Genomic DNA, 25,276 nt, shown 5'->3' with positions numbered 1-25,276 from the left:
AGGAGAAAATGCCAGAGAGAAGGTAAACATTGCATCAAAATATGCATTTTTTATTGTTGAAACTTTTGGACAATTTATTATGAAATTATATTTAGAAACAGATGTTCTTTGAAGTAGTTGATGTGGCCATCAATAATCAGTGATAATTTTATATTTGTTATTCGGGCTGACATCATTTGCCTGCTTTTAAAAGCATGCATAAAAGATGACGCTTTCTTTTTTGTCCTTTTGAATAATAAGATTTGAGTGTTTATCACGGTAATATGAATCTTTTATTCTTTTCACCATGACAACCAAAAGAGATATCGTTTTTAAATGATCAATTACATTTCACTGAACAGTATGTTAAAGTGGGACCCATGAATGATACTGCGAAGGGCAAAATGAATTGCACTTCTCTCCTCCTATGTCCTTTCTCCTCTAAATAACTTTACAATGGCATGAAGGGATTTAGCTAATGCTTCTGAAATTGAAATATTTAGCATATGAAACTCAACAGAAGGGATGGATGCATGCCTAGGTTAATAATATTAGATCTTGTCACAAAAGTAAAATGTACAGTAGTATATCACTTTTTCTAACTTCAAGACTATTTTAGGTATTAGAGCTTTACAGTAAACAGAAAATATATAATATTAGAGGTTAGGTGGATCTTAAGTATTTTAAGTAAAACTGCAGTCACATTTTTATTCTAATTTTGGGTACTGTGAATAAGGTTTAAAAATTCTGGTATTTATCTTTGCTGGTATCTTTGTTGGGGTAATTTACTTAAACTCAACATCCTGGCAACCATTGTCACAGTGGGTTTTTTCTACTAAAACTGGAGAGTGCAAAATCTGGTGCAGTTGGTAGCCAATCAGCTTCTAACTTCAGCTTGTTCAATTAAGCTTTGACAATAAAACCTGGAAGCTGATTGATATCTATGCAGAGCTTCACTAGATTTTGCACTTTCCAGTTTTAGTAAATCAACCCCACTGATAGATAGTGAATCACATTTCTGATGTGTTCTCTAGAAAAATGAGAGGCAATATCCTTAAAGAGTTATGCCGCGTACACACGGTCGGACTTTTCGTCTACAAAAGTCCGACAGCCTGTCCGACAGACTTCCGGCGGACTTTCGGCGGACTTGCAGCAGACTTTCTAACGAACGGACTTGCCTACACACGACCACACAAAAGTCCGACGGATTCGTACGTGATGACGTACACCGGACTAAAATAAGGAAGTTCATAGCCAGTAGCCAATAGCTGCCCTAGCATGGGTTTTTGTCCGTCGGACTAGCACACAGACGAGCGGATTTCGGGGTCCGTCGTAGTTACGACGTAAAGATTTGAAGCATGTTTCAAATCTAAAGTCCGTCGGATTTGAGGCTGAAAAAGTCTGCTGAAAGTCCGGAGAAGCCCACACACGATCGGATTACCAGCCAGCTTTAGTCCGTCGGCGTCCGTTGGACTTTTGTAGATGAAAAGTCCGACCGTGTGTACGCGGCATAACAGCGATAAAAATCTGCAGAGGCTTACAACTTTTTCTTTTCTCTCTATAACAGTTGCCTGTTACTGTGAAAGGTTCATGCTTAGTATTGTTCTTTAACTTATGTTAATTTAGACAAATGGCCAGACCATTTAAGCTCTTTTTTTAGTAAAGGTGGAGTTGAGAAAGATGATTCTATATGTCTTTTGCTGTAGTTCCTACAATAGCTTGTTTTTTTATAAAGGAAATTGAATTTCTTCTATGGATGTACAAGGGTGAAAGGATTGAAAGGACAACCAGAAATAAAATTATGCTTGACTGCTTCATCCTTTCTACATGGAAGAGCCATTAAGAACACCAATAATATAATTCATGACCCCCCCCGTTCTGTGTAATAAAATAATTGATGTATATAAAATATTTTTATTTTTTAACCTTTTTATTGGAGAAGAGGTTAGGATAGAAAAGGAAATGAGTCATAGATGTTTCTAATAAACATTTCTTAAGCATGCAATATCCATGCAATGCCAAATTTCAATTACATTTTTGTGCTGGCTGGATGTTTAATACACCTACAGCACAAGGGGTCAGCTATACAGAACTCATCCAATTAGGTGTATACTCACTTTAGTGCAATCTACATTTCAGACAATTTCACACGTTACCGCACTGCACCTGCTATCAAAAAGCCCTAAAATGAAGTTTGTAAAGCATATTTAAGCACTCTGTAGGTTTTAAATCCCCCTCAACACCCTGCACAAATCCCCTCCCCCTCCCAAATCGCCCCCCCCTTGCACAAACCCCCTTCTAAATCCCTCCCCACAAATATCCCCACCCCCACCCCAACACAAAGCATCCTGTCCCATCACCCCTGGGGACTCTTTGCTGCACCCCAATTGAAAAACCCTGGAGTAGGGGATGGGCATGTATTTTTTGCTATGTCCCACTGAGGAGGTTTCTCTTCACTTTCTGTCCCAGAGACTAAAAAGAAATCAGGGAAAATAGCTACAATTAGTAAAGTAATGGAAATTCCCCTCTTAGACATTTGTAACTAGAACAGGTATCTCCAGTGGAAGATTTCGTCTCACCTCATGACCTAGTGACAACTGGAAAATGTTGAATATCCCTTCACTTTCTTTCTTGGTGACCATGGATACATAGGTAAAATGGAGAAGGTGAATCTCTCCAGCCAAACCATAGGTGACAATAAAACCTGCCAGGGCTACTAACACTTTCTTACTCTATCTAAAACAAAAAAAATGGTTACACATATACACATTGAATTAATTACTAATAAATCCTAAAACAGGTCAACATTATGTAAGTCTAGTTTTGAATATAACTTTCTGAATAAATCATTCAGGAATATTTAATTGTTTGTACAGTTTAGCTTATTATCAACCTTTTATCTAGCATGAGGAAAGAGAACAACAGAAGTAATGATAATGTCGGAAATGCTGAAGAGTCTGACTGTGATAGAAGTTTATCCTCAGCAACCAGCTCTTCAGAAAGCAATGGAAGCAAAAGTTTAAGAAACTCTCAGAATGTATGTAATGAAAATCAAGAGGTTAAATGCTTGGAAATAAAAAGTTTGCAACCAATAGGTGAGTCTTTATTTTTAGTGGGACTTGTCCTTATATGTATCCAAAATTACAAGACGACTTATATTGCAACAAGCTTGGCTGTTTTAGAATTAACCTGTGCTTTATCTATGCAGGGCAAAGCATGAGTTCACTTACAGTGCCTTGAAAAAAGTATTCATACCCCTTGAAATTTTCCACATTTTATCATGTTACAACCAAAAAAGTAAATGTATTTTATTGGGATTTTATGTGATAGACCAACACAAAGTGGCACATAATTGTGAAGTGGAAGGAAAATGATAAATGGTTTTCACAATTTTTTACAAATAAATATGTGAAAAGTGTGGCGTGCATTTGTATTCAACCCCCTTTACTCTGATACCCCTAACTAAAATCTAGTGGAGCCAATTGCCTTCAGAAGTCAACTAATAAGTAGATAGAGTCCACCTGTGTGGAATTTAAATGTCAGTATAAATACAGCTGTTCTGTTCAGGTTTGTTAGAGAACCTTAGTGAACAAACCGCATAATGAAGGCCAAGGACCACACCAGGCAGGTCAGGGATAAAGTTGTGGACAAGTTTAAAACAGGACTAGGTTCTAAAAAAAAAAAATATATCCCAAGCTTTGAACATCTCACGGATTACTGTTTAATCCTTCATCTGAAAATGTAAAGCGTATGGCTCAACTGCAGACCTACTAAGACATGGCTGTCCACCTAAACTGATATGCATGCAGGATGAATGCTCCCTATATCTGGAAGTACCAAGTATTTCTTTTCCCTATATTGATCAAACAGCATAGCAGGAGAACAAAATAAGTATGTAAAACTGCAAAGGGCAGCATTTACAGTGCCTTGAAAAAGTATTCATACCCCTTGAAATTTTCCACATTTTATCATGTTACAACCAAAAAAGTAAATGTATTTTATTGGGATTTTATGTGATAGACCAACACAAAGTGGCACATAATTGTGAAGTGGAAGGAAAATGATAAATGGTTTTCACAATTTTTTACAAATAAATATGTGAAAAGTGTGGCATGCATTTGTATTCAACCCCCTTTAGGCTAGGTTCACACTGCTGCGAATTCTATTGCGAATTTGAGCCGTTGCGATCGCTCAAATTCGCAAGTCATTTAAATTATATAGATTAACATTAGTGTCGTTCACATCAATGCGTTGCGAATATAACTTGCGGGAAAAAAAGGTCCTGTGCGAGTTTGATCCGTGTGTGATGCGAATTCAGCTCCATAGACTGCAAAATTTGCAGTAGAATCGCAAGAACACATATAGAATTTGCAATGCAAATTCGCAACGCAATCGGAACAAAATCGCGCTAAATTCGCACTGGAGCAGTGTGAACCCAGCCTTACTCTAAAAGCTTTAATTAGAGAAGCAGACGAGAGGCCCATGGTAACTCTGGAGGAGCTGCAGAGATCCACAGATCAGGTGGGAGAATCTGCCCACAGGAAAACTATTAGTCATGCACTCCACAAATCTGGCCTTTACAGAAGAGTGGCAAGAAGAAGGCCATTGTTGAAAGAAAGCCATAAGAAGTTCAGTTGGCAGTTTGCGAGAAGCCATGTGGGAGACACAGCAAACATGTGGAAGAAGGTGCCATGCTCAGATGAGACCAACAATTTAGCTTTTTGGCCTAAAAGCAAAGCGCTATGTGTGGCAGAAAACTAACACTGCACATCACCCTAAATACACCATCCCCACTGTGAAACATGGTGGTGGCAGAAACATGTTGTGGGGATGCTTTTCTTCAGCAGGGACAGGGAAGCTGGTCAGAGTTGATGGGAAGATGGATGGAGCGAAATACAGGGCAATCTTAGAAAAAAACCTGTTAGAGTCTGCAAAAGACTTGAGACTGGGGCGGAGGTTCACCTTCCAGCAGGACAACGACCCTAAACATACATCCAGAGCTACAATGGAATGGTTTACATCAAAGCATATTCATGTGTTAGAATGGCCCAGTCAAAGTCCAGACCTAAATCCAATTGAGAATCTGTGGCAAGACTTGAAAATTGCTGTTCACAGACCCTCTCCATCCAATCAGACAGAGTTTGTGCTATTTTGCAAAGAAGAATGGGCAAACATGTCACTCTCTAGATGTGCAGAGCTGGTAGAGACATCCCCAAAAAAGACTTGCAACTGTAATTACAGCGAAAGGTGGTTGTACAAAGTATTGACTCAGGGGGGCTGAATACAAATGCACGCCACACTTTTCACATATTTATTTGTAAAAAAAAAATTGAAAACAATTTATCATTTTCCTTCCACTTCACAATTATGTGCCACTTTGTGTTGATCTATCACATAAAATCCCAATAAATTACATTTACATTTTTGGTTGTAACATGACAAAATGTGGAAAATGTCAAGGGGTATGAATACTTTTTCAAGGCACTGTAAATGCTGCCCTTTGCAGCTTTACATACTTATTTTGTTCCCCTGCTATGCTGTTTGATCAAGGGAAAATAAATACTTGGTACTTCCAGATATAGGGAGCATTCATCCTGCATGTCAGCACTCATTATTGGTGATTGGTTGTCAAGGCATCCAGTGCTGTCACAGGGGAGGCAGAGAAAGGGTTCTCAGCGATGTCTGGGGACCAAATCATAAAACAGAACTTTAGTCAAAAAATCAAGCCCTGCTATATCACTACAGGATAGCCGCTTTTGCGGGTATAGGTGCCTATACTGTTTAAAATCCAGTAATACACTGCCTCATCCTGCTCTGCACATGCTCAGTTGCTCTCTATTTTTAGGCACTGCCAAGTTTGTAGAGACCGATCTGCTGACAGCCTTAAAGTGGAATAAAACCCCCCTGGAAACCTTTACAGCCAAGGAAGCTGCTTCTGTTTGATCTGCAACTGCCGTGGTGCTGCACATGTGATCAGTTATGACACCAACCATTTGATAGTTTGACAGTTTGGTTGAGGACACAAGAAAATGTTACGGTTAGCAATCCCGGTATTGCAGGAATGGCAGCCCCCAGCAAGAAGAAACAGGAGCAATTCTGGAGGCAATTTACAGCACACACTAATTTTGGAAGCATAATTATTCATGTGGAATGTATGTTCCTTGCTAAAGAACATTATTTATTATCAGGTTGTTATGGGTAAAGTTCTGCTTTAAGGTGTGGGTGTGGCACTGATACTTCTAAAAAATAAAGTAGTTCAATTGAACTGAGATATAAAAATAATAATAATAGTAATAATAATAATAATAATAATAAAGGATATATACACTTAAGTACAACAGCTATCATTTAGGCAGTGAAGGGGTGACAGAGAATATTCTCTGTCTTGCATCTTGAGAAATATGTTCAGTATTACAGCTAAATGTATGAACTTTGGTTTGCAGTATTTACCCTTACCTACCGAGTCCCTGCCCAGTCCATTTTTAATACACATATTTATAATTAGTAACCTTTACCACATCAGCACTTTGGTGTCCTTTTATGAAACTGAGATCAGCGGCGATCCCGAGTCTCACCGCTGATCTCAGGTCATTACCAGTTTATGAAACTGAGATAATCAGCGGAGAACATGTTCTCCGCTGATTATCTCAGCACAGTGAGAATCTTAACTGACTGTCACAGAAACGCCCAGTTTATGAAGGTGCGATCTCAGCACCTCACTGGCGATCTGTGACAGAATTCTCACTTTCTGATTCACCATTTCAGAAGTGGAGAATCAGAGTGAGAAGCGTGAAACTGGCTGAGTATTCTGGAGAAAGCAAGAAGTCTTTTGACTTAGTCATAGTACATCTTCCCCACCATTACAAACCCCAAAACCAGCAGGATAGGAATTTATAGTGTGTATATATCTATATATATCTATATCTATATATATATAGATAGATAGATAGATAGATAGATAGATAGATAGATAGATAGATAGATAGATAGATAGATAGATAGATAGATAGATAGATAGATAGATAGATAGATAGATAGATAGATAGATAGATAGATATTGATATATATAGACTACATCTATATATATATTTATATCTATCTATCTATCTATCTATCTATCTATCTATCTATCTATCTATCTATCTATCTATCTATCTATCTATCTATCTATCTATCTATCTATCTATCTATCTATCTATCTATCTATCGATATCTATATATATATCTATATATAGATAGATATATAGCTATCTATATATAGATATATATATCTATCTATCTATAGATAGATAGATATATATATCTATCTATCTATAGATATATATATTTTAGATGTTCACGTCTTTGACTGGGTTCACACTTGTGCGATGCGTGAATCAGCGTGATTCCTGTGCGGGTTTCCACATTGCACCTACATTGACATCTGCGCACCACTGCGGGTGTCAATGTAAAGTTAATGACACCCCCAGATCATTTCACAGATCGCAGTGCGAACTATGTAATGGTGCAGGAATCGGATCGCATGGGTGTTCACACCCATGCGATCCAATTTCAGTGCAGACCAAGTAAAGGGTCCTGTACCATTTTGGTGCAAATGCAATATGATTTAGGGCCAGTTCCCACTGCTGCGGTGTCCGAGATCGGATGTGATTCGCACCGCACTGCAGTGCAAAATCACATCCGATCTCTGTGCGATGCGATTTCAGCCATACAGATAGTATGGCTGAATTTGCATTGCACTCGGACCAAACTCATACAGGACCCTTTTTTTGGTCCACAGCAGAATCGGATCGCATGGGTGTTCACGCCCATGCGATTCGATTACTGTCCAAGTTTGCAGATCGCACTGCGATATGCAAACTGATTTGGGGGCTTTGGTAACTTTTAGGCCCAGTTCACACTTGTGCGATGTCGGACATCGCACAGGCATCGCATGTAATTCGCAGCACACTGCCATTCACATTACATGCGATGTCTGTGCGGTGCGATATCAGCCGTACAGATAGTATGGCTGATATCGCACCGCATTTGGTGCAAACACGCAAAGGACCCTTTTTTCTGTTCGGACCAGAATCGGAAAGGCATGTGTGTTCACACATATGCGATCCGATTCATGTCCGAACTGTCAGTTCGCGGTGCGATATGCAAGCTGAACTGGGGGTGTCGTTAACAATGTATTGACACTCCCCAGCGATTCGCATATGGCAGTGTGAACTGACATGCGAGTCGGTGCGATGCAGTAACCCGCAGTGGATTCGCAGTGTTCTCGCATTGCACCAGTTTATCAATTTTTATGTTTATCAATTATGAAATATAATTTATTTTAATTTATTAATAAATATTTATACTTGTATACTTTATTAAAATTATTTTTTTAATGATTATAAATGTATTTTGCATTTATATGAATGGTGTATAGCTGCATTACATTCATTTACTATACACCATTCACATTTAAATAGGCACATGTATGATCTTTAAATATTGATAAAAACAATGTTTTTTTTATAATTAGGTTAATGTATATTGTGTAGGGGGAATTTTACTTTATTATTTTATTAATATGTTGGGGAATAATGTGTGCTGATTTGTGTTACACTTTTGTATTTTATGGTTTATGGCACTGCAAACTGACACTTTTGTATTTTATGGTTCCTCATACTGTAATCCCGCTACATCACACGAGATTATAGTGAGAGGAGCCATTCTCAGGAGTTCCCGGCGTTTGTAGATCGCTCCTCAACTCAACATGAGAAGCGATCTACACACTTTCATAAACAGGCACTCAGAGGAGAGCGATCTCCTCTGAGAATGCCTGAGAACTGAAAAGCGGTATTTTACCGCAGTTTCATAAAAGGACACCTTTATAATTAATTTGGTGTTTTTTTGTTTTTTACATCTGTCATCTCTGTGTATGCCTGATTTGTATAGTAAAACGCCCTAAAAAGGAAATATCGCTTTTTTTCAAAATTGTCAGTCTTTTTTTTGTTTATAGCGCAAAAAATAAAAACCGCAGAGTTGATAAAATACCACCAAAAGAAAGCTCTATTTGTGGGGAAAAAATGTTGTTTGTGTACGACGTCACACGACCGTGCAATTGTCAGTTAAAGTAACACAGTGCCATATCGCAAAAAATGGCCTGGTCATTAAGGGGGTAAATTCTGCTGGGGCTGAAGTGTTTAAAGAAACTTGTCAGCATGGAGTCTGGTAATTTTGGCATTGAAAAAGCTTGCTGTGCAGGTTGTTTGCTCACCCTTAGGCATCATTCTCACAAGGCGGATCTACTGCCTCGGATTCTGCCTCTGTCTGCCAGCTCAGTGGGAGATCTCCAGCCAGATCGGACCAGGTCGGATGTCAGCAGACATGTCACCGCTGACATCCGTCGCTCCATAGACTAGCATGGAGCGCCCGTTCAGGTCCGCCGTCAAAAGTGACAGGCAGACCTGAACGGTCCGACAGTGTGAAAGGGTCCCTAAGCTCCAAACATTGGTTGCTGACCCAGATTTTCTTGTTTTTTCCCAGAAGGAGTTTGGTAATGGTACCCTTTGTTTTTTTTCACAACAGTATCACTTTAAACTTATTCATATTGATAAATATCCTTTCAGTTTATTATAGTGGAAGTAAAAGTTCAAAGAATAGTACCTATGATTCCTTTTGGCCTCACCTTTTTTTTAAAATATATATTCGTGTATAAATCTTTTCTCTTTTACAGGTAAAAGAAAATTGAAGAGTAAATCAGCACACACCCATTCTTCTTTAAACCAGATTTCTGCACATTCCGGGGCAAACAAGGAAAAACGCCATGCGTGTTGTGATGCAACAGATGATTACAGACTTACCAAAAGACTATCTTCAAGTCAACACTGTGTACCAGATTGCACTCCCTCTCCCTTTTCTCATGCGAATAAAAATATAAATGAACAAACTCAAGAGCTGCAACAGTCCGGTTACACGTCATCCACAAATTCGACATTAAGCCTTTTGTTTGGAAAGAAAGGCTTTTCTAGTGCTCTGGTTTTGTCAGGTCTGTCAGCTGCTGATGGAGACAATACAGCTGATACTCTGTCCTCTGGTAGTGTAAACCTTGTAGTATGTCCACTTTCTAAAACTCAAAATCAAACAGAGGTAAGTTAAGTTAAGATTTTTAAAAGTGATTTCTTATACTTTGAACTTAAATGAGTTGTAAAGGCAGAAGGTTTTTTATCTTAATGAAAAGCCTTCTGTGTGTGTAGCAGCCTCTCCAGCACCACCTAATTACCTTCCTGAGCCCCATCTCTCTCCAGTGATGTCCACGAATGTCTAAGCCATCCAGGACACTCCTCCTGATTGGCTGAGACACAGCAGCTGCGCCATTGGCTCCCGCGACTGTCAAAGTCAGTCAGCCAATCAGGGGAGGGGGGGTTGGGGCCGGGTCGGGCTCCATGTCTGAATGGACACATGGCGCTGTGACTCGGCTCGAGTGCCCCCATAGGAAGCAGCTGACTGTGGGGGCACTCGATAGGAGGGAGGGGCCAGGAGCAGCAAAGAGGGGACCAAGAAGAGGAGGATCCGGGCTGTTCTGTGCAAAACCAACTGCACAGAGAAGGTAAGTATAACATTTTTTTTTTTTTTTTTAAACAAGCCTTTATAATCAAGTGGTGCTTTGCCTTTTCCCAGGAGGACATACTCAGCTTTCCTTCACTCTACCACTACTCTGTTTAGTCATTGGAAGCAAGAAAAGAGAAACCACTCTATTCTGAGCCTAAAGGGAATCTTTGGCAAGGTCATAGACCTTCAAGCATATGCTAAACAAGGAGTAAATGAGTTTTAAAATAGGATATCACTGACCTCTGTAGCTGCAGGCACTGTGGAACAGTTTATCTTCTTCTATCTGATCCTCCTCTTCTTTTACTGACTCCTATCCATCCCCTGATAGAACAGAGCATTAGGGGACAAGCTGCACATGCTCAGTTTGGTGTGTATTGCTAGAGAGTTTTTATTTTCTTGGGATAGTGCATGTGATTAGCACAGGGCCAATCAACACTGTCCAGACAGAGGGTCAGGGGTCCTGCAGCCTCATAGGACAGTCAGAGGAGAATGAAAACTTCTCCTACAAGCTTTAACCAGACACTAATACAAGTCACAAGACTGTTCTAACTGCTGATGAGAAAGGGTATTTAGCAGTTGATTTTTACTACAGCTATTGCATTTCCATGTTCTGTGTACTGTGGGAGTCCAGATATAGTGAATGCAGTGTCCTGGGTTTAGTAACACTTTAACTGCATAAGCACTGAAGATGTTGTTTGGACATCAAGTGCTGGTATCCTGTATATTATAGTATTAATAAATGAAAAAATGGTGCGCTTGTTCAAACACTCATCTCTAATGCCCCGTACACACGGTTGGACTTTGTTCGGACATTCCGACAACAAAATCCTAGGATTTTTTCCGACGGATGTTGGCTCACACTTGTCTTGCATACACACGGTCACACAAAGTTGTTGGAAAATCCGATCGTTCTGAACGCGGTGACGTAAAACACGTACATCGGGACTATAAACGGGGCAGTGGCCAATAGCTTTCATCTCTTTATTTATTCTGAGCATGCGTGGCACTTTGTCCGTCAGATTTGTGTACACACGATCGGAATTTCCGACAACGGATTTTGTTGCCGGAAAATTTTATATCCTGCTCTCAAACTTTGTGTGTCGGAAAATCCGATGGAAAATGTGTGATGGAGCCCACACACGGTCGGAATTTCCGACAACAAGGTCCTATCACACATTTTCCGTCGGAAAATCCAACCGTGTGTACGGGGCATAAGTATATAACAAGATACCAGTATATAAATAAATACATTGTGCAAAAACCATGTGAAAAAGTGAACCGTGTAATTAAAAAACTATTCACAAAACCAAGAAAAAATATATAAATGCTTGTGAGTCCAAAATAAAGATAAAAATGTGCTTAGTCCAACAGGTGATAATTGTTTTTTCAGGAGAAAAAATGTTTTTTCAGCAGAAACAAATCCAGGGAAAATCCTTAAACCTCATATAAGTGAACTAGGACCACCACCTGTGGGTGAAATAGCCCCTCACCTCAGGAAATGACCGATCGGTCAGACTGCGTTTTAAATAACATAGACTTTCAGGTCCTGATCCTTTCCATCGCAGAGGATTGCATACTGAGATCCACACTTCACGCCACCAACCAGTCTCTGGAGATCGTTAACAATCTTGTTGCTTGCCTCTCGGTTCAAATATCACTCAGGAAAAACAGAGATTCATAGCGTAATATTGCCAGTAAAACCAAAATGTATTTGGATGGCACAGTGGTGTAGTGGGTAGCACTCTCGCCTAGCAGTAAAAAAAGGGTCGCTGGTTCGAATCCCAACCACGACTCTACCTGCCTGGAGTTTGCATGTTCTCCCTGTGTCTGCGTGGGTTTCCTCCCACACTTCAAAGACATGCTGGTAGGTTAATTGGCTTCTGTCCAAAATTGGCCCTAGTATATGAATGGGGACTTTGGATTGAGGGTAGGGACTGATGTGAGTGTTCGATGTACAGGGTTAGGGACCATTGTAGACATGCACCCAAACTCACTCATGTTGAACTGGATGGACTGGTGTCTTTATTCAACCTTACTAACTATGTATCTATTTATAAATATCTGCTTACATTTAGAAACAATTAAAATGCATGTAAAGGTTTAGAGTAAAGCCTCGTACACACAATCGGATTGTTGGCCAACAAAACACTTGTCTTTCATACAAACGTCAAGTAATTGTTGGCCAACAAATACGAACGTAGTGACGTACTACGTTGTTTTTCAGCTCTTTAGCGCCACCCTTTGGGCTCCTTCTGCTAATTTCGTGTTAGTAGAAGTTTGGTGAGTGTTGATTTGCGCTTTTCATTTTGTGCTTTTCATTTCGCACTTTTCATTTCACACTTTTCAGTTTGTTTCTGAATGGCCGTTTGTCAACCAGCCATGTTGCGGAATCAGAGGAGATAACGTGTTATTTATTATTGGCCTTGGAGTTATTGCTTTGACATTATTTTTTTGGTTGAATAATGATTTGATTTTGTATATTTTCTATATTTTTGGATGCATAGAATGCACTTTTTGGTTAAGTTCTATTGGCAAATAGCATGTCTAATTTTATTTGTTTCCTTTTTTTATTGCACAATAAAAAAAATTGTGGAGAATAATACTTGTCTATGTGTTTTACTTCAAATGACAGTTTGGGAGTATGCAGTTACATTTAAAAAAATACAATGTAAAATTGACAAGGGACACCAACATAGTTGTATCTTTGATCTTAAAAACTACGGGATAATGATGTTGTGGTAACTTGCCCAAATAAAAATAAAAAAAGCATAATATTATTCTTGATATCATTAGAAAAAAAAAGCCTTTGAAACTTTGTTTACAATAACTCCATCAGTATTACCAGCAAAGCAGTTTCATTATAATCCCATTAAAGAATAAGAGAATGTGTGCTGCATTTAGAGATTACATAATTTTCAACGTCACGAATGTTAATTCTCCATTATGAACGCTAGTTTACAAGACTGACCGCTTCTGGCTCGTCCTTGCTTCCGAGCATGCGTGTTTGTACTTTGGACTTTTGTCCGATGGACTTGTGTACACGCACTCGGAAAATCTGTCAGCACACATTTGTCTGCGGAAAATTTTAAAACCTGCTAGCCAACATTTGTCCGCAGAAAATCTGACAACATTTGTCTGATGGAGCATACATACGGTCGGATTTACCGCCAACAGCCTGTCATCGAACATTTCCTGTCGGAAAGTCCGATCCTGTGTACGAGGCTTTAGAGTCGCCTCCTCACCGCACTTCCGTTCATCGGAGTCACTGGAAATTACGTCACAGGCTCCACCCACAGGTAGGCAGTCCTCTGCGATAGAAGGGATCAGGACCTGAATGTCTTTGTTATTGAAATTGCTGTCTGACTGATCATGGTCATTCCCTGAGATGAGCAGCTTTTTCACCCACAGGTGGTGGTCCTAGTTCACTTATATAAGACCCCTTTCACACTGGGGCGTTTTTCAGGCGTTTTTCAGGCACTTTAGCGTTAAAAAAAGCGCCTGTAAAGCGCCTGAAAGAAGCCTCATCTGCAATCCCAATGTGAAAGCCCGAGTGCTTTCACACTGAGACCCCTTTCAAACTGGGGCGTTTTTCAGGCGCTTTAGTGTTAAAAAAAAGCGCCTGTAAAGCGCCTGAGAGAAGCCTCACCTGCAATCCCAATGTGAAAGCCCGAGTGCTTTCACACTGGGGCGCTGCGCTGGCAGGGCGTCAAAAAAAGTCCTGCAAGCAGCTTCTTTGCAGCGCTTTCCTGTTTTTGCCACTGGGCTGGGTGTGCCGATGGCCCAAGCCCTTTCACACTGCCAGCACCCGAAATACGCCTGAAAAACGCCCCAGTGTGAAAAGTGTCTCAAGCAGCGCTTTACCAGCGTTTTTCGGGTGCTGGCAGTGTGAAAGCACTCAGGCTTTCACATTGGGATTGCAGATGAGGCTTCTTTCAGGCGCTTTACAGGCGCTTTTTATAATGCTAAAGCGCCTGAAAAACGCCCCAGTGTGAAAGGGGTCTAAGATTGAAGGATTTTCCCTGGATTTTTTTCTCCTGAAAAAACAGTTATCACCTGTTGGACTAAGAATCTTTTTATCTTTATTTTGGACAAGCATTTATATATTTTTTTCTTGGTTTTGCGAACAGTTTTTGAATTACACAGTTCACTTTTTCACATGTTTTTTGCACAATTTATTTATTTATATATCTTTTATATACTTAGAGATGAGTGTGAACAAGCGCACTATTTATTTCTTTATGCAGTGTTGGAGTTCACCAAGTAATGGTTGCAACTGTTCTTTCTTTTTTCTTTAGTTTCTGCTACTTGTCTTCTTTAATTTATTGGTAGCACTCTCTAGTGCTTTATTTCAGTAACTTTTTAGTTCACACATAGCAGCACACAAGTGATTATATACACATCCTGTATAGTATGCGGCCAGATGTGTGGGTCTGCACAGAGAATATCAGACTCAAAACTAAGTGATTAAAAAAGATGATTTATTATGAAAACCACACAAGTGACAAGCAATATAAAAAAACACAACAACCAAATCTCCGGATGCACCAAAAAATACAAAAACCCAGTGAACCTATATAAAAGTGAACTTAACCAGTGGAAGTGAATCTAACAAAAGCAAACATGAGCACACCTGCCTAAACTAACTAAGTTATGTACAGAAAGCAGGATAAGTAGGGCAGAGAAGGATCAGGCTAAGATGCAAGGCATAGCAGGTCAGGAATGAACCAGAATGGGGAGAAGGTACATGGGCTAGATGCAAGCAGGCAGGATCAGGGTTACAGCTCACAGGTGTAGATCAGATGGGCATAAAGGCATAAAAATGAGGCACTGTGGAAAGCTAGAGGAGGGCCTAAATACCCTCCCAACAACTAGCATTGGGTGCAAACAAATTTCTGGGACCAGAACCATACCTTTCAGGTCTGAGGACCACAGTGCCACCAGCAGGTGCTTTGGTTCCTGACAGACTTTCCTTTAGCAAAATAACTCCCCATCCCCCCCTTTCCCAGAGCTCCTGCTCTCTGTGTTTACATTTTTCTACAATCACACTTGAGCATAGCATATTTTGGTGATTTCCCAGGCTTTTTTCAGCATTTTAGTAGTGATGTGCCATACAGGAGATTGGAGCAAGACTGGACATTTTTGGCCCCATAGATTTCTAATATGTGAGTGCATAATTTTTCTGTTTCAATGGTTTTTATTGAGGTTTAAATAAAATATGAAACGATTGTACAATATACAAAGTATAAAGAGGAATCTCCTCCTCCTATAATACATTATCCCGTATTGACCTTTTCTATGCCAGTTTACCCATGCTTCCCAAAATTATAGATATTGAGATACTCCCAAGGGGGATATCTGACCATTCCCCGCTGCTATGTACGCTGCAAACTGCTACCCCACAGGCAGATAGAATCTGGCGCCTGTCTCGGTTCTGGATTGAACATCCTACTATAGAAGTGGAGATGGTCAAAGAAATCAAACAATTCTGGTTATCTAATGCCAATTCCGCCACACCAGGGACTGTATGGGACACCTTTAAAGCCTACATTAGAGGTTGCTATATGTCATCCATAGCCAGGGAACGTAGAAACGACGCGATGTTATTGGAGGAAGCGGAGGCTAAGGCCCGAGAGTTAGAGACTAGGTTTGCCCTTACCTCTAACCCAATTATAGCACAGGATATGAAGGTGGCCTATCGGGAGGTTATGCTACTCAGAGTGGCCAAGGCAAATAAACGCCAATTGGCCCAGACACAGAGGATATTCGAACAAGGGGACAAAACAGGCAGGCTCCTAGCCTGGCTGGCCAGGGAACAATCCTCGATCTCCACCATAGCCCGTATTCGGAAGAGTGACGGGACTCTAGTATCAGACCCGGTAAATATTAATGCTTGCTTTGCTGACTACTACTCGACTCTGTACTCCTCTAAGACACAATATTCTCCTGACGAGCTCTCAGACTTTTTAGACAGGGTAACACTTCCGGTCCTTACAGACGCAGCGAGGGAAAGCTTAGATGCCCCAATAGCTTTGGAGGAGGTTCAGCAGGCCTTGGGTTCTTTGCAGATGGGGAAGACCCCGGGAATAGATGGTCTCCCCTCCGAATTCTATAAACTCTACATTGGTGAGGTAGCCCATAGGATGCATGCAATGCTCACGGAGACCCTACGAACTGGGGAGCTCCCACTGTCTATGGCACAAGCCATTATAGTGGTTATACCCAAACCAGGGAAGGACCCCCAACTTTGCCCTTCATACCGACCCATATCCCTGCTTAATGCTGACGCAAAAATACTTACTAAAATACTAGCCAGACGCCTGAACGAAGTAATACTTACTCTTATTCACGAAGACCAGTCAGGCTTTATGCCGGGGAAGGGCACAGATATAAACATTCGTAGGTTGTATGCGGTCCTGGCCTCTGGGGAGGAGGATGCGGAGGACGGGATTGTGGCCTCTTTAGACGCAGAGAAGGCCTTCGATTCTGTTGAGTGGGGCTATCTCTGGGAGGTACTTCGCAGATTCGGTTTCGGCCCGGTCTTCCTCTCCTGGGTCAGGATGGTGTACAGGGCCCCGACGGCTAAGGTACGCACGGGTACGGTGCTTTCTCCGGCATTCCCCCTTAGTAGGGGGACCAGGCAGGGGTGCCCTCTTTCGCCGGGACTTTTTGCCCTAGCGATTGAGCCCATGGCTGCCCTCCTCCGTGCTGCACCAGAGATTCGGGGAATCACAAGGGGTTCAATACAGGAAAGGGTGTCTTTATATGCCGACGACACCTTGCTGTATCTTAGGGATGATGGTACTTCCCTACGGGCAGCGCTGTCGGTAATTAATAATTTTGGCAAATTCTCGGGCATATGCATAAATTGGGGGAAGTCAGTCCTGTTCCCTCTCCATGCTGGCTCTGCCTCCTCGCAGGCGGATGGGCAGCTTAGTAGAGTCCCTCAGTTTAAGTATTTAGGTGTAGAAATACATCGGGATTTAAAAAAATATATGGCCCTCAACCTAAACCCAGTAGTTAATCACCTTTCTCAAAGATGCGCCACATGGAAATCCTTACCTCTAACACCAGTGGGCCGCGTTAACTTAATCAAGATGTCGGTATTACCCAAGTTTACCTATTTATTCCGTCAAACTCCAATCTCTATACCGATAACCTTCTTTAAACATCTCGACAGTATTGTTACCTCATTTATCTGGAATGGAAAGGCCCCTAGAATAGCTAGATCAACTCTACAACTGCCAGGTGTGCTAGGGGGACTGGCCCTGCCCTGTTTTCTGAAGTACTACTGGGCGGCGGTCCTGGTGACTGTTAAGTGGTGGTTCTCGGAGGACCCGACTAATCCTGCTTCCACCACGGAGGCGGCATTGGTTGGTTCGTTTGCGGAGTTGGGCAATTTGGTTTATAGGGGCCCCAGATCCAATCTTCGGGTGACTCTTCCCATGAAGACGACCCTTAAGGTTTGGGACACGGTCCAAAAACAGCTCATGGGACCCAATGACTGGTCCCCTGCGACTCCCTTATGGGGAAACCCTCGCTTGCCTCATTTTCGCTCTATTCCTGATCCGGTCGTGTGGGCTAGATATGAGGTCAAAACTTTGAGGGACATATTAGTACAGGGTCAACTGGTTTCTTTTGATGCCTTAAAAAGAGATAAGGACCTCCCGAACCATATGTTCTTTAGATTTCTTCAGCTGCGCCATGCATTCCGGTCCCAATTCCCTGGCCCGCTGAATTTGGAGGGGTCGCCTGTGGAAAATACACTTAAATCCCCAGATACTGGGAAAACACTGTCCACACTGTACAACATATTTGTGTCCCATGACACATCTAGAGTGTCCCAGCTGTGTGAGCTATGGCGAGGGGATATTCCGGAGCTGACAGATGAGGACTGGGAGGAGGGGATTCAGCAATATTTACCCCTTACAATTTCGGCTAGAGATAAATTCATGCAACTGAAGTTTCTTCACCGTGCATATTACTCTCCAGTACGTTTAGCGAGAATTTACCCTGATAGGTCGGCGAGGTGCGCTAGGTGTGGTTCGGATGATGCTGACTTCTTCCATATAGTCTGGTCCTGCCCTGGTGTGAAGGAATTCTGGGAAAATGTACTTGCTGATATTAACTCCATTGGGAGATTGATGATTCCATACAGCCCGATCCCTCTCTTGTTGGGCATTTGCGATTTCCTAGAGGTCTCATGGGGGAAGAAACTATTCATCTTCTATGCCACATTATACGCTAGAAAGGCAATCCTATTACAGTGGAATCAGTCCCAGCCACCCACCAGACAGCTCTGGCAGTCCTTGATAAATAGGGCACTACCATTATATAAAATGACATATATGGGAAGAAATTGCCCCAAAAAATTTGGGAAAATTTGGGCAGCATGGGTGAAGGCAAAACATCTTACTATTGACTGAGGCCCCCGGGTTGTGGCTCACGAATACTGATATAAATTGGCCCTCATAAATGGATTTCTGTGTCTACCTGTGAGAGTGTGGGATTAAGGTGTACGAACGAAAGGTAATCAATGTGACCTCTTATACCTCCACCCGAGATGGGTGTAATGTTCTTGTTAATATACTATTGGATTCACTGCTACTCCGGCATTTGTTAAGAAATGTAAGAAACCTCTGAAAGATGTCTCTATCTATGTCTAATCCGCTTTAAACTGTTTGTTTTGGAAAACCTAAATAAACTTTTTTGTTAAAAAAAAAAAAAAGTATAAAGAGGAATAGAGAATCGCAAAGCATACCAGTGCATATAAAATTTTCAATACAGGAACCATGTCTAATATTGCACCAAAAAACTATAAAGGGTGCCAAGAGTTATAACAGTAAAGAAGTGGGACAGCAAGGTCCAAAATTCACCCCTGTACTGCCAAAAACAAGCATATAGAGTGTGTGTTCCTCATCAGATAGATCATGACCTGTACAGTGTTGGGCCTCTGGCGAGGGGCAATGGGCCCAGAAAAGGCACATGCCGACACATGGCACGCTGCGCCCCGCAGAGGGAGCTAGGAGAGTCTAGTCAAATAATAATGTGCCCTGTGAAACCAGGCCTACATACGCAGCGGGAGAAGAAGAAAAGAGGGGGGGTGGGTAGGGTGAGGGAGGAGAGCGTTAAAGGGTAAGGGGGTGAGTACATACTTTTACAGATGCTCCCTTTGAAGTCTATGGGGCCGAATGTGCTAAAAACTGTCCGAAAATAAGTTCCTATTACATAGAAACATAGAAGAATGAGAGCAAAAAAAAAAGACCAAGTGGTCCATCGAGTCTGTTGCATTTTTAAAAAATTAATATATATTTATTGTCTAAATATAGATCTAGGTTTTTCCCACGCATGTTTGAATCCATCTACTGTTAACTGACTCACTACCTCTGCTGGAATTTATTCCAAGCATCAACTACCTTTTTGGTAAAATACACTTTCTAAGATTAGTGTTGAACTTTCCTCCTGCTAGTTTGAGATCATGGCCTAATGTTCTTGACCTTGGCTTCATATTGAAAATACTGCCCTCCTGACCCTTTTTTACTCCCTTGAAGTATTTAAAGGTATCAATCATGCCCCCCGTTCCATTCTTTCCTTCAGACTGTACGTATTAAACCCCCCCACCACCACCACCACTCGTTTTAGGATTTTTTTTTTCATACCTTTTTGGAATGTTTTTTTTTGGACTTCTGTCCCATGGCACCGTGGCGAGGTACGTAATTTCATGGGTTTTTTTTGGTTCCCTGCTTCCCCCCCGTTGCCTTCTGGGAGATACCATTCAGAAAGCGATGCACGACTCGGGCATGCGCACTAGGAAACAGGCTGTGAAGCTGCAAGGCTTCACTTCCTGTTTCCCTTAGTAAGGATGCTGGCATCACGCAGCATCTGAATGGTCTCTGAATGCACCAGGAGCCGACGGACAGGTTGGCTTCAGGTGCCAACATCGCAGGCTCTCTGGACAGGTAAGTGTCCTTATATTAAAAGAGACCCATGTCAGCAATATGAAATGTTGGGGTAAAAAACACTTTAACTTTTGGAACCTGATGGTCTTGTCAGTTCACCAACAGCAGAGCAGTGTATGTGGGTTGCTGCATAGCAGACACAGCTGGGCTTAACCTATTGTTACATACTTATCTTTTATTTATTAATTTACAATTACAATGATTATTCCTTTCAAAACATCCATAGTATTATATGCTTGAAAAAAATGTATTCATGTTTCATATATTAGCATTATCTCAATTTGTATATATATGTTTTAATGTTTAAATGATACTTTAGGCTAAGCAGATAATTACTTAATTTTTCTTGCAACAGAATTATACATTAGAAGTATTTGTGCTGGTTAGATTTAATCACCATCATCACTCTGCTATTTTCTCTCTCTCTCTCTCTCTCTCTCTCTATATATAAATAATATATATATATATATATATATATATATATATATATATATATATATATATATATATATATATATATATATATATATACATATATACATATATATGGTATGACTGTTTTTACCCTTGTATCAATAAAAATGCAACAAAAGTTCTATCGAAACTTTAAAAGATTTTGTTTGGAGTTAGACTTTAAGGCTACAATTGCACGGGCGACTAGCCCTGCTGTGAATGCTAAACTCAGCCTCAGAAACTTTTCTAACTTGCGCCTGCTTGCTGCATAGTGAAAATAAATAATGGAGTAAACTTCGCTTAACTCTGACTCTTCTTTCTAGAGATTTTATGAAACATTTGAAAGCGCTGAGATTGCTGAGGCAAGTCAAATGTCTGAACAAGAACATCAAGGTGGAGCTGCCAACACTCCTTCTCTGGAAACATCAACTGTCAGCCACTAAAAAAAGTTTGTCATTCTTTAATTAAATCAAATCTTCACAGGCAAGCAAAAAATTAGGAGCATGTAGCTGTAACCTCAAACTATGTCACTTTCAAATGAAAGATTTTTCAGGGACATATCATATGCAAAGTTAAACAGCTAACATGCCATGCATGTTCATTGATATGTTTAATCACACTTGCTTGCATGTGCTTTATTACATTTATTTAGGTATTTATTTAGTAAATTATTTTCCATTTTATTGTCATTTATTGAAACATTTACATGGCAAATGTTGCATCAGTAGTGCTAACCTATGGTGGTACAGCACTAAAACAAATGAAAAATAAAATTATTATATCCTCATTTATTGTCTCCAGGCAATGATTGTTTCTCTGTACATTCATCTTTTCCATATTTTCCCAGTATCTCAGCTAGGTAACTAAACTAGTTATTGTACTTGAAAGAGATCATTTTCAATCAACATTTTGTTTGGAAAAAAAAAAGAGGAAAAAAAAGGGAAATATGAGTGTAATTTAATTTTCTTCAGACTAAAAACAATAACCTATTTGATTTCACCAGTGATGGTCAATGTATTTTATAGGGTGCCTCAATCGCTGCCCTTGACTTCACCAACTGGGTGCACATGTAATGCTACACAAACCTGTCAGACTGCAGACATGCTACAGGAGATGGTCATATACTGAAGACATGCTACAGGTGTGGTTGGAGACCGGGGATATGCTGCAGGAGACAGTTAGTGACTGGGACCATGTTATTTGGTTTAAGTGCAGGCATCACATTTGTTATTCCTTGACAAGATCCGTTAAAAAGATTAGATAAAACAAATGCATAAAAGAAAAAAAGTAGTGAACAAGACAGAAAAAGTAAGTATAATGCCGTGTACACACGAGCGGACTTCTCGTCGGACTGAACTCCGCAGGACTTTTCGACGGAGTTCCGACGGCGTTCCAACGAAGCGGACTTGCCTACACACGATCACACCAAAGTCTGATCGTTTCGAACATGATGACGTACGACCGGACTAGAATAAGGAAGTCCATAGCCAGTAGCCAATAGCTGCCCTTGCGTCATTTTTGGTCCGTCGGACTAACATACAGACGAACGGATTTTTCGATAGGAATCAAGTCCGGTGGAAAGATTTGAAACTTGTTCTATTTCTAAGGTCCGTCGGATTTTTAGACAGAAAAGGTCAGATGAAGCCCACACACGATCGAATTCTCTGACGGATTCGTTCCGTCGGACCTTTGATACCAAAAAGTCCGGTCGTATGTACGCGGCATAAAAGACACTAAAATAACTAGCAGAAACAAATTTTACCACTTCAATACCGCACGCCTTCATATGACGTCCTTGACTTTGTGCGGGGATATCTGAATGATGCCTGCAGCTACAGGCATCATTCAGATATCATTATTTGCAGGTGGACATTCTGTGCACGATAAGAATGATCATAGCGGCAGTTCCACCACTTGATCGTTCTTATAGGCGACGGGAGGGGACGCCCCCCCTCCCACCGCCATCTGGTGCTTCTCCAGGCTCTCCCGTGCCATTGGGGGCCCGGAGAAAGAATCGGATGCCGCCAGATGACGACCATAGAGATTTCCGGTGACCAGATGGTGACCAGTCATCTCTATGACCATCGGAGGCCTGGGTGCGACGTTATGACGTCACGCCCGGACCCCACATGTAAACAAAGCCGCGATCGTGGCTGTCAGCATGAGATCGTTTTTTTTTTTTCGATCTCATGCTTTACAGCCTGGAGGAGAGATGTGGGATCTTATTGACCCCGCATCTCTCCATAAAGAGGACCTGTCACGATAGATTCCTATTACAAGGGATGTTTACATCCCTTGTAATAGGAATAAAAGTGATCAAAAAAATTAAATGTTAAAAAAAAGTGTAAAAATAAAAAAAATAAAGTAAAATAAATTTTTTTTTTTTTTTAAACGCCCCTGTCCCCAGTAGCTCACGCTCAGAAGTGAACACACAGTCCCGCCCACATATGTAAACACAGTTCAAACCACACATATGAGGTATCGCCGCGTGCGTTAGAGCGAGAGCAACAATTCACTAGACTACGTTGGGTATCTATTTACTCGGTATAACATTATCTTTCACATTATACAAAAAAATTGGGCTAACTTTACTGTTTTGTTTTTTTTAATTCATGAAACTGTTTTTTTTTTTCCAAAAAAAAGAAAGGCGTTTGAAAAATTATTGCGCAAATACCGTGCGAGATAAAAAGTTGCAATAACCGCCATTTTATTCCCTAGGGCCTCTGCTAAAAAATATATAATGTTCTGAGCAATTTTCTAGCAAAAAAAATATGATTTTTACATGTAGGAAAGGAGTGCCAGAATAGGCCTGGTACTGAAGTGGTTAAGCAATATTTTTCTTTACTGAATCTGGTGTGGCGCTATTCCCATAGGAGCCGCAGGAATACTGTCCAGGTCTTCTCCAAAAGCTTTGTCCCGCAGCCAGGCACACAGGCTCATTCACACATTTTCTCCAGTGACCAGTCTAGGGGTGTTGCTTTTGTTGCTCTATTTTTGGAAAGCTTGGATAGGGTTGAGGGAATTTAGTGGGATACCCTAAAACAGGAAATATACAACTACTACTAGGTATTCTTTCTGGGAAAGCTGTGATGAAGTCTTTGCTTGCAACAAACAGTGGGCTTTGAGGTAGTAGTAGTACTTATCTGCAAACTCCTTTCTTTAGAGCCACAAGAGCAGAGTCCCATTTACAGTGTATTAGGTGGACTAAGCTCTTCAGAACACCAGCTGGTGTCCCCTTTAAACAGATCCATGGCTGACTCTCTAGCATGAGAGATGTGGCAGCAGCCCAAAAGTCTCTCAGAACCATCTGTACTCACACAAGGCCCAAGGACAGCTGGTTGCTTCCTTCCAACTTCCAAGCGACACCTTACTCTGGTTATACCAGACCAGATCTTCAGTGGACAGCCCCTCAGTCAGCTCTCTCTCTCTAGCTTTAGGGTCTTGGCACTCAGGCCCTCAGGTTGCCCACTTGAGGCCTCGCAACAGCAGACATGTGGCAGCAAATCCTGGAGGGCAGCAAGCCCCTCCAGGCTGGACTGTTCCTCTCCAGGAAAAGACTCAGAGCTCAGTGTGCTCACAGAATATGTACAGTATCCCAGCATGTTATCAGGGTGTACCTCCCTGGGATTGGCCAGGGCTGTATCATTATTCATGCTGCCATCTGCATAACTCCACACCTATACAGGCAGTCCCCAAGTTACGAACGGGTTAGGGACTGCCTGTTTGTTCTTAAGTCGGATTTGTTCATAAGTCGCATGCGCAGAAAGGCAGAGACGTCATTTTCCAATGTTTTCCGCTGTTTTCCGACATCGTTTTCTGATGTTTTCCGATGTTTTCCGCTGTTTTCCAACGTTGTTTTCTGATGTCTTTCTTCTGTTTTCCGATGTGCCTGCCGACGCCGCCTCCCATTTGTAAGTAAGAGTCGTTTGCAAGTCGGAGGTTCGTAACTCGGGGACCTCCAGTATCCAGAAACTTCTCAAGCTCTCTGAAGACAGAGGGGTTTCTTAGACAGACTGGCAGCAGCTGAGCACACTGGACAGACCTAACTAGCTGCACTGATTACAGTAAGCAAACTAAATTTACCTAACAAAACAATCATAGCCACACTGGGTACAGTGAGGCAACTAAATTTACCTATCAAAACATAGCTCCATAAAATACAGTGAGACACTATCTATCTATCTATCTATCTATCTATCTATCTATCTATCTATCTATCTATCTATCTATCTATCTATCTATCTATCTATCTATCTATCTATCTATCTATCTTAACACCTATGAGGGTGCTACAATAGTAA

At 41.1% G+C, this 25,276-nt stretch overlaps 1 protein-coding gene across 1 annotated transcript in view; it reads left to right on the top strand.

The window, feature by feature from the left end:
• PCNX2 (pecanex 2) overlaps positions 1-21,737 on the top strand; it is a 294,170-nt gene extending 272,433 nt beyond the window's left edge. Inside the window, exons 31-33 of the mRNA XM_073627975.1 lie at positions 2,884-3,074; positions 9,692-10,104; positions 21,299-21,737. Of these exons, the coding sequence (XP_073484076.1) occupies positions 2,884-3,074; positions 9,692-10,104; positions 21,299-21,418 (724 nt within the window). The 3' untranslated portion in view covers positions 21,419-21,737. The remainder of the gene's footprint in view (positions 1-2,883; positions 3,075-9,691; positions 10,105-21,298) is intronic.
• The last annotated feature ends 3,539 nt before the right edge of the window (positions 21,738-25,276 follow it).

This window comes from Aquarana catesbeiana, linkage group LG04 (genome assembly GCF_042186555.1).
Source record: "Aquarana catesbeiana isolate 2022-GZ linkage group LG04, ASM4218655v1, whole genome shotgun sequence".
Lineage (NCBI taxonomy): Eukaryota > Metazoa > Chordata > Amphibia > Anura > Ranidae > Aquarana > Aquarana catesbeiana.
This window is presented reverse-complemented; position numbering and strand designations above follow the sequence as displayed.